We start from the raw sequence: 13,863 nt of genomic DNA on the forward strand, positions 1-13,863 counted from the left end.
TTGTCCTTGTCTTTTATGACGGGTGTGGCGCAAGCAGGACTCAGAAAAGAATACGTCCGTATCGGCAATGCACCTTTCTTTAGCAGGACAAAGATCAACACAAGTATATCTGCCAAACTGCCGGCCAAATGTGAAATTCACAAGCTAAGCATCACTGTCCCATCTCACAGGTGTGACAGGGGAGGTCCAGGAGGACAAGCCACCGCCTCAGGTCACGTTAAACACACATTTCCTCCCAGTGAATACGTATGTTCTTGGTGCTCACGTTCGGTTGAGTCAAGTCTCCACTGTCCAGGCATCTGGTGTGATGGGGCTGGGCCTTCCCCTCCCCTGCCCCTCGCACACGTTAGGCTCCATCACACTCAACTATTTCACTTCCCCAACCCCCCGGGCATCGGTGCCTGCGGGTCCTGGCTCGTGTCCTCCCAGCCCACTGGCCCTGCTCTGCCTGCGTCCCCCGCAGGCGTAGGCACCCAGCAGCCACCTCTTCCAGAAAGGCTTCGGTGATCCAGCCCCAGGTTGGCTCAGTGCCTTCTCCAGGTTTCCCCGGGAATCCTCAGCTACTGTATGTCACGTTGCAAAGACAGCTTCTGTGTCAGAGCCCTGCCCTGGACCATAGGTCTGCGATGGGGAATGGGACAGCCGGCTGAAACGCAATTCCGGAAAAGAACCGGTTCTCCCAGAGTTTCCTGGATGATTAATATGCAGAATGGTCAGCACCCCGAGGGCTTCAGGTGCTCAATACATAACTAGCCTGATTTTTGAGGGCTGGCTTGTCCTTTTGGATGTTTTGGCTTCCTGTTGAGCAGTTATTTTCTCAGGGTTGTGAATTTCGGGGCTGGATGGTCTCACAGGTGTGTGACATGACACACGTCCGCACATCTGCAGTGGGCCACGCCTTTTATTCCCATGTGTGTTTTCCATTAAACCCACTCTGCTGGCTTTTTGTCTCTTTTTTTGTGTGTGGACTTGAGGCCACCCTGGACTTCTAGGGGTTCTGTGCTCCCCACACATGCCTGCCAGCCTCTGCACCTGCTCTCTGCCCCTGGGAGCAAATGGCCAAGGTGACCTGTCCTAGACACAATCAAAAGTGCTCCTCTGACATCTGAGGCAAATTGGCCATGAGGCAAATTAATTCTCCTGCGTCCTCATGTGCACGAGGGGCCTGCTGCCTTAATGCTGCCCTGAGCCAGTCGGGGGTGGGCAGGTAGAAGGTGTGCCCTGAGCCAAGGCTGCATGAACAGGACGGAGCAAGGACAAGTGGCAGGACCGTTTTCTTCCAAACCTGCAGCCTCCCCATTTGTTCTAGAGCGGCGAGGCAGCCGTTGCCCATTCCCAGCATGCTTTGTATCTGAGACCAGAGTAACTCTGCAGGAAGATCAGAACAGGGTCAAGCTCTCATTTTGCACTTGTAATCGTGGTGGCTCAGAGAAGCAAAGCAACTTGCCTAAGGACACACAGTAAAAAAAGTAGTGATTGGCAGTGTTTCATATATGCTAATTGAAAGCATAAAAAAAAAAAAAGCGGTGGAGCCTGGGTTGGAGCCCTACCAGCCTTCTACTGCAAAGCCAGTGAACTTTCCCTTCTGTCCCAACCCTTAAAGAGACACGCCCTGGGCTTGTGCCAGTCACTCCCCTCCCTGCGGCTGCTGGCCTTGCTAAGAGGGAAAATAAAAAGTTTCCAAAGAAGAATCCACACCCTGGGGTGACTCCTGCTCCTGAGAAGACATGCCTCCCTTCTAGGATTCTCCAGTTGCTGGGATGACTTGGGACCGAGGGGAATAAAAACGTTGCCCATTTCCTGTTCAGACAAGAGCAAATTGCCACACTTCCTGTGCGGGCGCCCCGCCCCCTTCTGTGGACTCTGCCTCCTCGCTCACGGAGATGCCTTGGCAGAGCCAGGCCCTGAGGCCTCTCGGAAACCGAGCATGGACTCCCAGGAGCTCAGCTCAGCTCACCTCATACGGGGCCCCAGCCCCCCAGGGCCCCCCAGCGGAGCCTGCCCTGGGAGCAGGACCCCGGGTGGGCGGAGAAAACAGGTAAACAGAGAAACCGGCCTCTGAGTTCACCATGGAGGGCTTGGAGCCCCACTGTGGGTGGCCGGCCACAGGGCTTTGGTCAGGGAGGCCTGCCTCTGCGTCCTGGTGTCCTTGTCCCTGTGGCTTTGGCCGTGGCGCTCCAACAGTCTAGCTGCAGTTTCCTGGGGCTGACAGCACTTTCTGGCAGTGTGGCTGTGCTCATGACACCACGCTGGGTGGTGTCCCTTCTACCGTCCCTGCCCCACAGCAGCCACCCTCTGCCCCTGACTGAGACTGTTGGTTAGAGGTGGTGGGCACAGGCGGGCCACACAGGGGCAGGGGGGTCCAGGAGATGGCTCCCACCTGTCCTTCTCCACCCTCTGATGGAAAATTGATGAGGTTGGGAGCAGGGGGGCCCAGGGAGAGAAGGTGCCCAGCACAGCCCGGGGGGTCAGGAGGAGTGACATCTGATCTGAGACCCAGAGGATAAGTTTCAAGGCAACAGGTGATGGGGAATGGGCGTTTTGTCCGAAAGGTGACTCTGTTTTGTCAGTGAATCCCATTCAGTTCAAGCTGCTCTTACTGCAGAAAAAAAAAATCATCCCTCAGTATCCATGGGGGGTTCGTTCCAGGACCCTCCCCGCCCCCACCCCTGCGAATACCAAAGTCTGTGGATGCTCAAGCCTCTTATAGTAAAGGGCGTAGTTTTTACATATAACCTACGTAATCCTCCCGTGTATTTTAAATCATCTCTAGATTACCTATAATACCTCATTCAGGGCAAATGCTATGCAAACAGTTGTTATATGGTATTGTTTAGGGAATAATGACAAGAGAAAAAGTCTGTACATATTCAGTACAGACGAGACGTCCAGCATAGACCTAACTACATAACACATGCCAGCAACCACGTGACTTCTTTTTTTCCCCTGACTATGTTAGATCTGTGGTTGAATCCATGGCTGTGGAAGCTGTGGGTGTGGAGGGCTAACTGTATTCCATCCCCTTGGCTTATAAAACCTCCTCTCACCTTCCATTGGACCATCCAGTCAACAGCACCTTGTCTGCAGAAGGCTCGGTGCCTAGAAGCAGAGAGCAAGAAGCAAGACCTCCCCTCTTAACAGTAAGCCCCCCGCCCACTGTGCAGCCTCTGCTGCTGACTGTCATGGGCCCCTGACACAGGACAGGTGAGGCCCTTACCTGCTTTAATGCCTCTCTTCCGCATAATATCCTAGGAAGTGTGTTTAATATCCCCATTTACAGATGGGGACGCTGAGTCACAGAGCCGCTAGGTGACTGATCTAAGGTTGCACAATGGTCAGAGGCAAAGGGGTGGGGGGGGGCCAGATGGAGTAGAATCAAGAGATCAGTGTAAACATTAGGAGGTGGAGCTTTCAGGGAGCGGACATTGGCCATGGCTCTCAGATATGTACGCTTCAGAAGGGGCGATTTCAGGTGGACATAGCCACACAGGCCAGGCCAGGACAAACCTTGGCATGTCACTCGGGCAGCAGCCATTCTGTCTGGCTGGGAGTGCAGGGAGAAACCGAAGAGCAAACACCCTTTCTGAACGCTCCCTACATGCACACAGCACTGTAAACGTCCTCGTCCAGCAGCACATCGACCCCGCAACCACCTCGGCAGCCAGGGTTGCTGTTTAGGTCCCACGTTACAGCTGAGCAAGCTGAGACCCAGAAAGGCCAAGAAGCTGGCTACGGTCCCACAGCTGAGGGGCAGAGGCGTCTGGCATGACGCGCATGCTACAGGAGGCTACCCAGGTAGGCAGAACAGGGAATTGGCTACCGGGGTCCTGCTGCCCATTCCAAAAAATATTTGACTGACACAGTCCCCTGAGCTGGGGACTTCACCTGTCTCATTTACTGCTGTGTCCCCAGAGCTTTGTCAGGGCCTGGCACCTAGAACATACACACACGTTGAATGATGGCAGAGAAACTGCCTTCCAAGAGCACCTGGGTCGGTACCCTCCAGCCGGCGAGTGGCCCATGTCCCCTGGCCAGCCTAGGATGGCAGCCTCTCTTGCCGCTGGCTCCTGCCACCTGGCCAGCCATTGCCAAGGGGCTCAGATGTTTCTGCTCCATGGCTTTGTTGTGGCTGTGGCAATCCTTGGATGGGGCCACGGGAAGGATTACATGCAGGCAGGTGCCTGAATCTCTGGGTCAAGTCCTGTAATCTGTCTGCAGGTCCTTCTCCCAAGGTGGTCATACTGGCTTGTGATTGACCCCTCTGCCTGGAACGGTGCATGCATAGGTGTGTGTGCACGTCTGTGTGGCTGTCAGGAGCCTCAGGGCCCTGGGCTCTTCCAGATGAAGAGGCAGCAAGGGAGACACCGTGAGGTGCAGTGGGTGATGATGTGTGCGCCGGAGCCAGACCACCTGGCTCCAGTCCCCATCCCAGGCAGGGCCAACTCTGCCTGTTTCATCACCTATAATACCAGGAAAATAATACTGACCTGTGGGATCCATGATATAATAACCAGAAGGTTCTTAGAACAACGCCTGGCTCATGGCTCTTCCTAAGTGCCAGCTGCTGCTGCTGGCAGCTTCGTCTGGCTTTGCTTTTTGCTCCTGTGCAGGTCAGAAACTGGCCAAATCCAGCTAAAATAGCAGTGTGGAGCCAAGTGCCCCGGTCTCACATGCTGTCCTCTCCTTCCCCAGGACTGGTCCTGCTCTCTCATCGTGGCCTCACTCGTGGGCGCCTTGGGTTCCTCCTTCCTGTACGGGTATAACCTCTCCGTGGTGAACGCCCCCACTCCGGTGAGTGCCCTGCGGCCGCGGGATGCCCCTGGTAGGGGGCACTGGGGAGACGCAGAAAACTGGGTGCTACCGTCTGGTGCGGGGTGTAGCGACCTGGTGCTGGGTGGTACCGATCCTGCAAACCTNTTGGGTTCCTCCTTCCTGTACGGGTATAACCTCTCCGTGGTGAACGCCCCCACTCTGGTGAGTGCCCTGCGGCCGCGGGATGCCCCTGATAGAGGGGGCACTGGGGAGACGCAGAAAACTGGGTGCTACCGTCTGGTGCGGGGTGTAGCGACCTGGTGCTGGGTGGTACCGATCCTGCAAACCTTCACAGGTCAGTTCTGTGCCAGACTTGCTGGACACTGGGGGAGAGGGGTATAGACAGAAGAAACCAGCCCTGCCTTCGAGTGGGAGGTGGGAGATCCAGAAACAGACCATGATGGCAATACGCAAGTCAGTTCCTTGAGGCTGGAGTGTGGGTGCCCTCGGAGAGTGTAGGAAGAGGTGGGGGACTAGGAGGTCCCAGGGACGGAAGCTCACAGTCTTATTCCCGGGCAAGGAGGTGGCATGGTGTCTGAGGAGCCAGGAGGCGGCTGAGGCGTAGAAACCTTTTCCTGATCTGTTCTATTTGTACTCCTAGATTTTCATCAGAGCAAGAGGTCACTTGAGAATCTGGTAGTTAAGATCCATTGTTGGCTTTGCTTGCTCTGGGATCGGGTCATTAGGTGCTGTTCCCCCAGCGCCCCCTAACTCTGCCCAGCTGGTCTGCAGAGGAAAGTTTTATTCTCACCTACCTAGGCTGTTAGGTTTAGGTGCTGCTACCCACTGCCGGTGGGGCTGGCTTCTGCCGGACCTGCCTCCACCCTGGGGGCAAAGTGGATGGGGGGCGTGAGGGAATCCTTCCTGGAGGAGGTGATGGAAATCTGTGTCTTGATGGTGGAGCGAAGGCGCAGAGGCTGAGCTATGAGACATTTGCAGAAGTGCATGATGTGGGTGGGGCAGAGGATGTGTTTTGGGGTGCAGAGGACAGCAGCTGGAGAGGCAGACAGAAGCCAGGCTGTGGGCACCCCAGCTGTTCAGGCTTTTTCTGCTGTTCAGGCTTTTTCCTGGTTGGAGGCCCAGCACCCCCATGGACAGAACTCCATGGAGGCTGGACCCTTGGGTCTCTAAGGCCTCTCAGGAGCCCTGGACTTGCAGAGGTGCCTCAGGGATCCAGACCCCTTTAACTTTTTCACATTTGGGGGCCTCTGTAAGTTCCTTTGAAAAACTGATTCTGATGCTAAAAACAGTTTGAAAACCAGGGATGGTCAGGATGGTTTCTCCAAACGCCTGCAGCTATCGCGGCTTTGGTTTTGTCGTTGTGATATCATCCCAAGGCAGAGGTCTGGTTTGTCCATATTTGTCTTTAGAACACGACTGGGAATTTGCTCTCTTGCTTCATCTGGAAAGTTCAGCAGAAACTCCAGCAGAGGGTGGAGGACCTTTGTACTCATGGCTTGAGGGCCAGACGTGCAAAACTTGAACCTGGAATAGAATGATACGGGTAGAAAAATAGTGATTCAAGTAATGACTGTGGGAATGCAAGCAAGGGGCAATTTTGTCATTGTTTCACACAAAAAATTAATGAATAAACGTTTTTCTAGAGCAGTTTTAGGTCCACAGCAAAACTAACCAGGAAGTACAGAGATTCCTCATATACCCCTTGGTCCACCCACACACTCACAGCCTCCCCAACTGTCAACTTCCCCACTAGAACCGTACACTTGTTAAAATCGATCAACCTACCTTGACATATCAAAGTCCATCGTTAACTCTAGAGTCCCCGCTTGGTGGTGGATGTTGAATGGGTTTTGACACATGTATCATGACACGTACTCACCATTGTAGTATCTTACAAAATAGTTTTTTTTTTTTTTACTTCTAAGGCTTTGTCTAAATCTACTTTTTCCCAAAGGTTGTTCATACATACTGCTTTACATCCTTTTTTGGCTTCATATTTATACTGTAAGCATTTTTCCATGTTACTGAAGATTCTCCCTTCCCAGGGTTTCTAGGAGCTGCGTATTTCTGCGTCGGGTCGATGTCCCACCTTCCTGATCTGACCTGTTAGGTTGTTCTCAATTTTTCTCGAGTGGAAGACGCTGCTGCATTGTTTAAATAGGGGCCTGTGGGTCACAGGTTTGGTTTGGTTTGATTTGATTTGAATCAGAGCTGGCAGAACTGCCGGCTCCCAGGAAGAGGGGGGGTCTTTCCAGGCCTGAGGTGTTGGTTTCTGGGTGATCCAGACTGTGGATGCCATCCCTGTCTGCTCCAGCCCCTGGGGTCCCCAAGCTGATTGGAGCTGGGAAGCCTGAATCTTTGATTCAGCATTTCCTCATTTCATAAAGTTCTTCTGGTTGAACACAATGGGGCAAGGAACAGGGTGCTCTCAGGACTGGATAAGGTCTGCTGAGAGGGGTGGGGGCAATGGTGGCTGCAGCCAGACACAGGGAACACAGGGTCGGCCAGGCCAGCCCACTTGGAGGGAGCACGTGGGAGTGGCACTGCTGGTGTGGACAAACTCAGACAAATAAAACTAGGACGTCCTCTTTCCGACCCACGGGAGAAAGACGCTGAGTTTTATTCAGCACCTACTATATGCCGACACCATGCTAGGGACCACACTCTCCTTTAACCCTCCCAGCAGCCCCATCCACAAGCTAGGGGCATGACTCTTGTTCTACAAATAAGTCATTTCAGAATTGGTGCTTGAAACCATCACCCTGAACGTGGGCTGGATGAGATGTTGTTTGAAAGTCCCGGCTGCCGCCAGGCTGATTTTGAGCAGCCACAAGCAATTTTTAACAGTCATGAAGATACTCTCCCTTTGCATTCCAGCCAACCATAGGCCATGCAAGGAGTGGGGAATGTTATCTCAGGATGAGCTGAGGTCTGTGTGACTGTGCTGTCCCCCTGTAAACACAGCTATGCAATCTCTCAGAAGAATGTTCCAGCAGGAGAGAGGCTCAGGATTAAATTTTTTTTTTTAATAAGAAAGATACCTGGGAGTGCACACCTGTCTCTGCTCCTGCCTGAGGCCAAATAGGAAATGAAACTTTCTTTCTTCGCATTCTATATAATTAAATCCAAGCATCAGGCTGGCTTCCCTCCGTGCAAAGGTGGAGGAGGAGGGAACCCAGAAAGCTCTGCAAGCCTCATTCTCCTGACTGTCACGGGCAATTGCTGCATCTCCTTCCCTCGTGTTCAGTTTTCATTCTGAAAGAGCCCTGGGAGCCAGGTATTCTCAGGCGTCCAGAAGCCTAGAGGCTTCTTTGCCACCAGGTAGCTGAAGTACCCCCGGGAACCACGCAGTGGGGAACACATAAAGTGCCACAAACGTGCAAACTGGATATGAAGGGAAGTCAGACAGGAGCCGGACATATTCCCTGGGAGGACCTGGGAGGTGTCCCTGAGAGCACCCCCACGTTCGGTGACTCACTGGGAGGACTCCCAGGACTCAGCGCATAGGTGTGCTCGGGGCTGTGATTTATTACAGCGAAAGGATGCGAAGCGAAATCTGCACAGGGAGCAGGCACCTGGGGCAAAGGTCACAGGAAGCCAGTGCAGGCTCCAGAGTTCTCTCCCAGTGGAGGCACGCAGGGCAGGACGCACGTCATTTCCAAAGCAATGAGCTGTGATGACACCCGCGAGGCGTCCGCCAGGGAAGCTCCTGAGAGACTCGGAGTTCAGGGATTTAATTAGGGGTGCGTCACCTAGGCACCCTGTGTGTGGCAGGCACACACTTCCCATCGCAGAAGGAAAGCGGGCGTTCAGCATACGCCATGCTGTTTGCACAGCTCAGGCCCTGTGAACCTCTCTGATAGGCCTGGAAAGGGTGACAACCCTCCCGATGTCCGAAGCCAGGCCAGGGCCAAGCTTGCAAGCAGGTTCAGAAGAGAACAGCCTCAGGCCAGGTGTGTGAACCGTTTCTGCACAGGAGGCCTTCGCTTGGCCACTCAGGTGACCTTAGATGGCACTACGGGCTTGTGAAATGTGGTCCTCGCGTGGTCTTTACTTCAAGGAGCATGGTCTGGTGGCAGACACTTTTGTAAAGACTTCTAGACGCTTCTCCTGGCTGTCCCGGTGTGGTCGGTGGTGCACACGTTCTACAAATGCCTCAGGCGGTACGCCGGGCTGTTATGCAATGGTGTGTGGACTCTGGCCCGTCTACACAGTGTTCTATTTACGTGTAGTTTTATAGCATCCTGAGAATAATTTTAGATGACTTCATCGCCGACTCTGTGTGAATGAGTAGGGAACATGGATGTCGTAAAACAGGCCACCAGGTAATTTACTTCCCATCGTCTGGCAATTTCTTGACATCATTTGGGGTTGTCCTAAGTCTTCCTGGCTGCGAACTGCATAGTTCAGTGTGTTCCCAGAAACCCGGCCCCTGAGTTCTGAGCTGGGGAGATGATGGTAAAGTCATTCGTGGATTTATAGGCCTGAGAAATCAACAAGCCAAGGACCCTTACTTTACAGACACAGAAAGACTGATACCAGCCCCCCTGCCAGCCACCCAGCTCCAGATGCGTTTAGTGTGCTTCTTGTGGTCCCAGTGCTGTGTGTGACACCCATCCTCGCACTAAATCCTCACAGTGACGATTTGAGGAGGGAGATGATGTCACAGATGAAGCCCCTGAGGCACAGAGAGGCTAAGTAGCATACTCAAGCTCACCGAGCAGAGCAGTGGCAGAGCTGAGAGCTGACGAAAGTGGATCCCAGCGTCCTGAACCTTGGAAAACCCTGCCCTTAGAGGCACAGCGACTTGCTGCAGGTCACAGAGGAACCTAGTAGTACAAGCAAGTCTTGAACCCAGAACTCCCAACTCTTTGCTCAGCCTCGTCTCCCTTAACCAGGTAGCCTCTTATTTGTTTCTTTGCAGTTTGGGCTGTAGTCAGCACAAGTTGTAATATAAATACTCCCTGATAAATTCGTTACAAAATTCTATGAGACTCATCATGTCTTCCCAATCGCAGGAACCTCCTGATTGGCCTGGGGGCCTTCAGTCTAAACTTCCTGGAGTAGCCTCCACACTGCACCCACCATGTCCTAAAATACAAATCAGAACTTTTTTATTCCAAGCGCAAACCCTCCAAGCACCCCCCAGCACCCACAGGATTAAGGGCGGACTCCTTAGGCTGGCTTTTCAGGTCGGTGGTGGCCAGCCTCTGCCTAGCTCTCCAACTTCCCTCCAGCTGCTGGCCCACCCTCCAACCCCACTGAATGGTCATGGTTCCTCTTTGTCAGCATAGGGCTGCCGGCTTCTCTGCCTTTGAGAATTCTGACACTACCGTCCAGCCTGAGCGCCCGCCCCCCATCACCTGCCCGGCTGGGTTTCCTCAGCCTTTCTCAGCTTCCTGCCACCACAGTACTTTTCACCCCATGTTATAATTGCATATTTACCCTGCTGTTGTCTTCACTAGATATCAAGCTTCTGGAAGGCAGGGGCTGCAGAGCTTATACCTGGAAGGCAGGATGGGAACCTGGACCCCTGGTGGTAAGGAGGCTGCTACGCAGAGCCAGGTAGAAACACACAAGGACGGGTCTCTTGGAAGCAGGCCCAGTGGAAAGGTAAAGGATGGAGTCCACGAATGAGGCGGCCCAAAGCGCGCCTAGAGATTAGCTAGCTCAGTGGCCTTAACGCTACAGCAGGACTTCGAATAGCGTGGTTTCGTTCAATGTCATTTCGTGATAATGTGTAAATGAGATGCATGGGTCACCTATTTTTATTATTATATGGTGCCCAACCCACATCAGAAACTCAATTTAAAACACAAACACTCATGTAAGCACCTGTTCTGTACCACGCATTGCAAGTCAGTGTCCANCCTGGTGAGGAGTTTGTTCTAAGTGCAGTGGAAAGTCTCTAGAAAGTTTTAAGTAATGGAAAGTGTGTCAGTGTTTGCTTTGCATCACTCTGGCTGCTCGTGGACCTTGAACTACACAGCAGGGCAAGCGTGGAACCCAAGGCTATTGCAGCTGTATGAGTGTGAGGCAGTGGAGGCCTGGACCACTGCCATACTGTGGGGCTGACGTGGGAGAAGTGATTGGACTTGGGAGGTACTTGGAAGTAGTGTAGATAGGACTCAGTGATGGATTGTATATGGGTTGTAAAGAAAATAAGAGATATAAGTATTATTCCAGGCTTTTGGCCTAAGCCACTATTTATTTACTCAGCTGGGGAAGACTGGGGAACAAGGGGTTAGGAATGCATTTGTTGTAGGGGATTTGGGTTAGCGGTGGGAATTCAGCAGCTCTACCTTGAGCATGCTTGGTTTGAGATGCCTACTAGACATGCAAGTGGAAACGTCTGGGAGGCAGCTGGGTATATAAATCTGGATTTGGGAGGAGTCTGGGCCAGAGATATAGTTGGGAATTGTCATCATTAAGGTAATGGGGCTGGATGAAATCACCCAGGGAGGGAGTGTGGAGAGAGACGAGAATAGGAGGGAGATGAGCTAGAGCTCTGGGACACCCCAAAGCTAAAGGGTCAGGAAGATGAGGACAGATGACCCTGGAGACAGAGAAGGTGAGGCTGGAAGGGAAAAACAGGAGAGGGTAAGGTTCCAGATGTCTGGAAAAGATGGTGTTTCAAGAAAGAGTGTGTGGTCAGCCGTATCAAATGGTGCTGAAAGGCTGTACCAGGGGACAACAGAGAGCTGGCAGCTGCGTTTGGGAAGGCGGGTGTTCTTGCTGAGTGTCTCAGGGACAGTTTCCAGGGAGTGGGAGAAATGATCTCATCAGAGTAGGGTGAGGAAAGAAGGGAAGGTGAGCCGACAGTGTTTATTAAGGAGTTTCACTCTGAAAGGAAGCTGAGACAAGGAACAGTGGCTGCAGTTGGATGAGGCCAAAGANTGCCTGGCATCCGCTGTCACCTAAGCCTCCAGGCTGCCTTTTCTCTAGGCCTTTGCTGGATTCCCACTTGGAGAGGACAGACATTTAATTGCTAAAGACATCGCTTTGGAGCCAGCTTTCAGGGAACGTTTGAGAACGTGATCCCGCTGGGGGCACAGGCCAGGCTCGCATTCTCTGCAGAGGCCCCCAGGCGAGCCTAGCAGTGACTGACACGAGAGCCGCCCTGGTTTCCACCAGGCTCCGGAATGGCTGGAAAGAACAAGAGGACATTTCCTTCCAAACAGCATCCCGTTATTTTCTGCACATTAAGTCCAGGAAACTGGTCACTGCTGCAAGTGTGGTAATAAGCGGCTCCAGGGGGGGGCTCAGCAAGGCTGTTTGCAAGGCGGCTGCAGTTGCTCGAAAGGGTGTAGGATTGCTCCAGGGACCAAGGTCACAGCCGAGAGGGGCCTTCTATGTGTAACCCAGTCCAAGCTCATACCACTCACCACACAGCAGCCAGTGAGTCGAGTGGCAACGAGTTGGGGCAAGGAAAGCGACTTTATTCAGAAAGCCAGCAAGCTGAGAAGATGGCAGACCAGTGCCCTGAAGAACCATCTTAAAGTATAGAATTCAGCCTTCTTTTATGTCAAGGGAATGAGGGAATGGGAAGGGTTGATGACCAGGGATACCCGGGCACCAGCAAGGTCCCAGGAAGATTGCTTTGTTCTTAAACCATACATACTTCCCTCACCTCCTCGGGGGATGCACTTTCTGATAAGGGGCTATGTTTGCGAAACTCAAGCAGCAAGCGAGCTCCTGGAACGATTAACACGTCTACATACAAGACCAAGCAGAAGCTATTAACCTAGAGGGTGGGAACAGGACAGGCTTGAGCAAAACGGAGCCAGAGAGGCCGAGCACTTCACCCTGTTATGCATGCGTGGGGGGCCCCTGTTTATTGGGCGGCAAGAGGGGTGCCTGTGAAGTCCTGGGTATTCATTCCTCCAGCTGCTCTGAAGGGTCTCCACCCTGTAAATACTTGCTGTAGCCCTCGGGGCCCCCTGGACCCCCACCTTCCAGTGGCCCCACATCCCTTTGGCTTAGCAATTATCACACCATTTCTCCTGCTAAACTCTGTGCTCCTTGACGATTGTTAACTTTGCACTCGTCCAGGGCCTGGCCAAGTTTCGAGCCCATCACAAAGGCTTAACTAATACTTTTGAATCAATAAATGTACCATTGTGCTTAGCCGCTTAATTTTCGTGCCATAATTGTGAAATTAAGTGTCCACTCATGGATCATTGCATTTAGGCTCTGAAGCCAGGTAGGTCTCCTACTTCCATCACACATCAGCCATGTAACTGTGGGCAAGTTACAAACTCCTGGTTCCCTCCTCTATAAGTGAAAGTTTCCACCGCTAGGATTGCTGTGAGGATAAAATGGGATAATTTATATGGTTTGGCAGAGTTTCAGTAGTTGTAAATGACAACAATGATTTTGTCTGATTGAAGCTAAAAAAAGAAGTTGTTGAAAAAATAGTGAGCAGCTCGTAATAGATCAGTGAGACGGCTGGCCAGCGAGGCTTGGGAGCTCTGCAGCCTGGGATAACAAGCCAGAGCAGGGCCCGAGCTGGTCCTGTGGGGCTCCCTGCTGCCACCCCTGCCATCTGCTGCACCTGGCATAGGACACTCAGCTCCTGCTGGGGCCGCTGCTGTCCCCCAAACCCAGTCCTGCCAGGGAGCTAGCTCCCTCTGCTGCCGTACAATTCTCAGCCTCGTGCAAACTCCAGGCCTCTGATTGGCTGAGCCGTAGTCACATGTTCACTTTGTAGCTGCAGGGGATCCTGGGAGAGCAGGTGTCTGACATTTTCAACCTCTGTAGTGATGAGTGGGCTGTTTCCCGCAGGATTCATGAAGCAGGAAGTCCTCCCAAATGGGAAGGGGGCTTCTGACAGTGGGTAGCCAAAAGGATGACAGATGGTCCCTGGAGACATGAACACTAAGGGTCACTGCTAACGTTCGGCCTCTGACAGGGAACACAGTCCCCACTCTGAGGCCGCATGGAGCACCTTGGTGAGTCAGAGACAGTCGGCCGTTATGGTTTATGGTAGTCCCAGTGAGAGGGGATGGTTATGTGCAGTGCTTACATTTGGGTAGATGTATCCTAGGGCAGACGAGAAGGAGTTTTTTTAGAGGAATTTTCTAGAAATGG

The 13,863-nt window shown here is 52.7% G+C and overlaps 1 protein-coding gene across 7 annotated transcripts in view; it reads left to right on the forward strand.

The window, feature by feature from the left end:
- The window catches only part of SLC2A9 (solute carrier family 2 member 9), a 147,730-nt gene that overhangs the window by 21,854 nt on the left and 112,013 nt on the right, over nucleotides 1–13,863 (forward strand). For 3 of the 7 annotated variants that reach the window (XM_019661171.1, XM_019661173.1, XM_019661174.1), the window contains one exon: nucleotides 4,693–4,791. In XM_019661171.1, coding sequence (XP_019516716.1) covers nucleotides 4,693–4,791 — 99 coding nt within the window. Of the gene's footprint in view, nucleotides 1–1,822; nucleotides 2,039–3,493; nucleotides 3,796–4,692; nucleotides 4,792–13,863 lie in introns of those variants that run through there. The other 4 variants (XM_019661176.1, XM_019661177.1, XM_019661170.1 and 1 more) reach the window with 4 other exon arrangements.

The sequence above is a fragment of the Hipposideros armiger genome, unplaced genomic scaffold (genome assembly GCF_001890085.2).
Source record: "Hipposideros armiger isolate ML-2016 unplaced genomic scaffold, ASM189008v1 scaffold_337, whole genome shotgun sequence".
Classification (NCBI taxonomy): domain Eukaryota; kingdom Metazoa; phylum Chordata; class Mammalia; order Chiroptera; family Hipposideridae; genus Hipposideros; species Hipposideros armiger.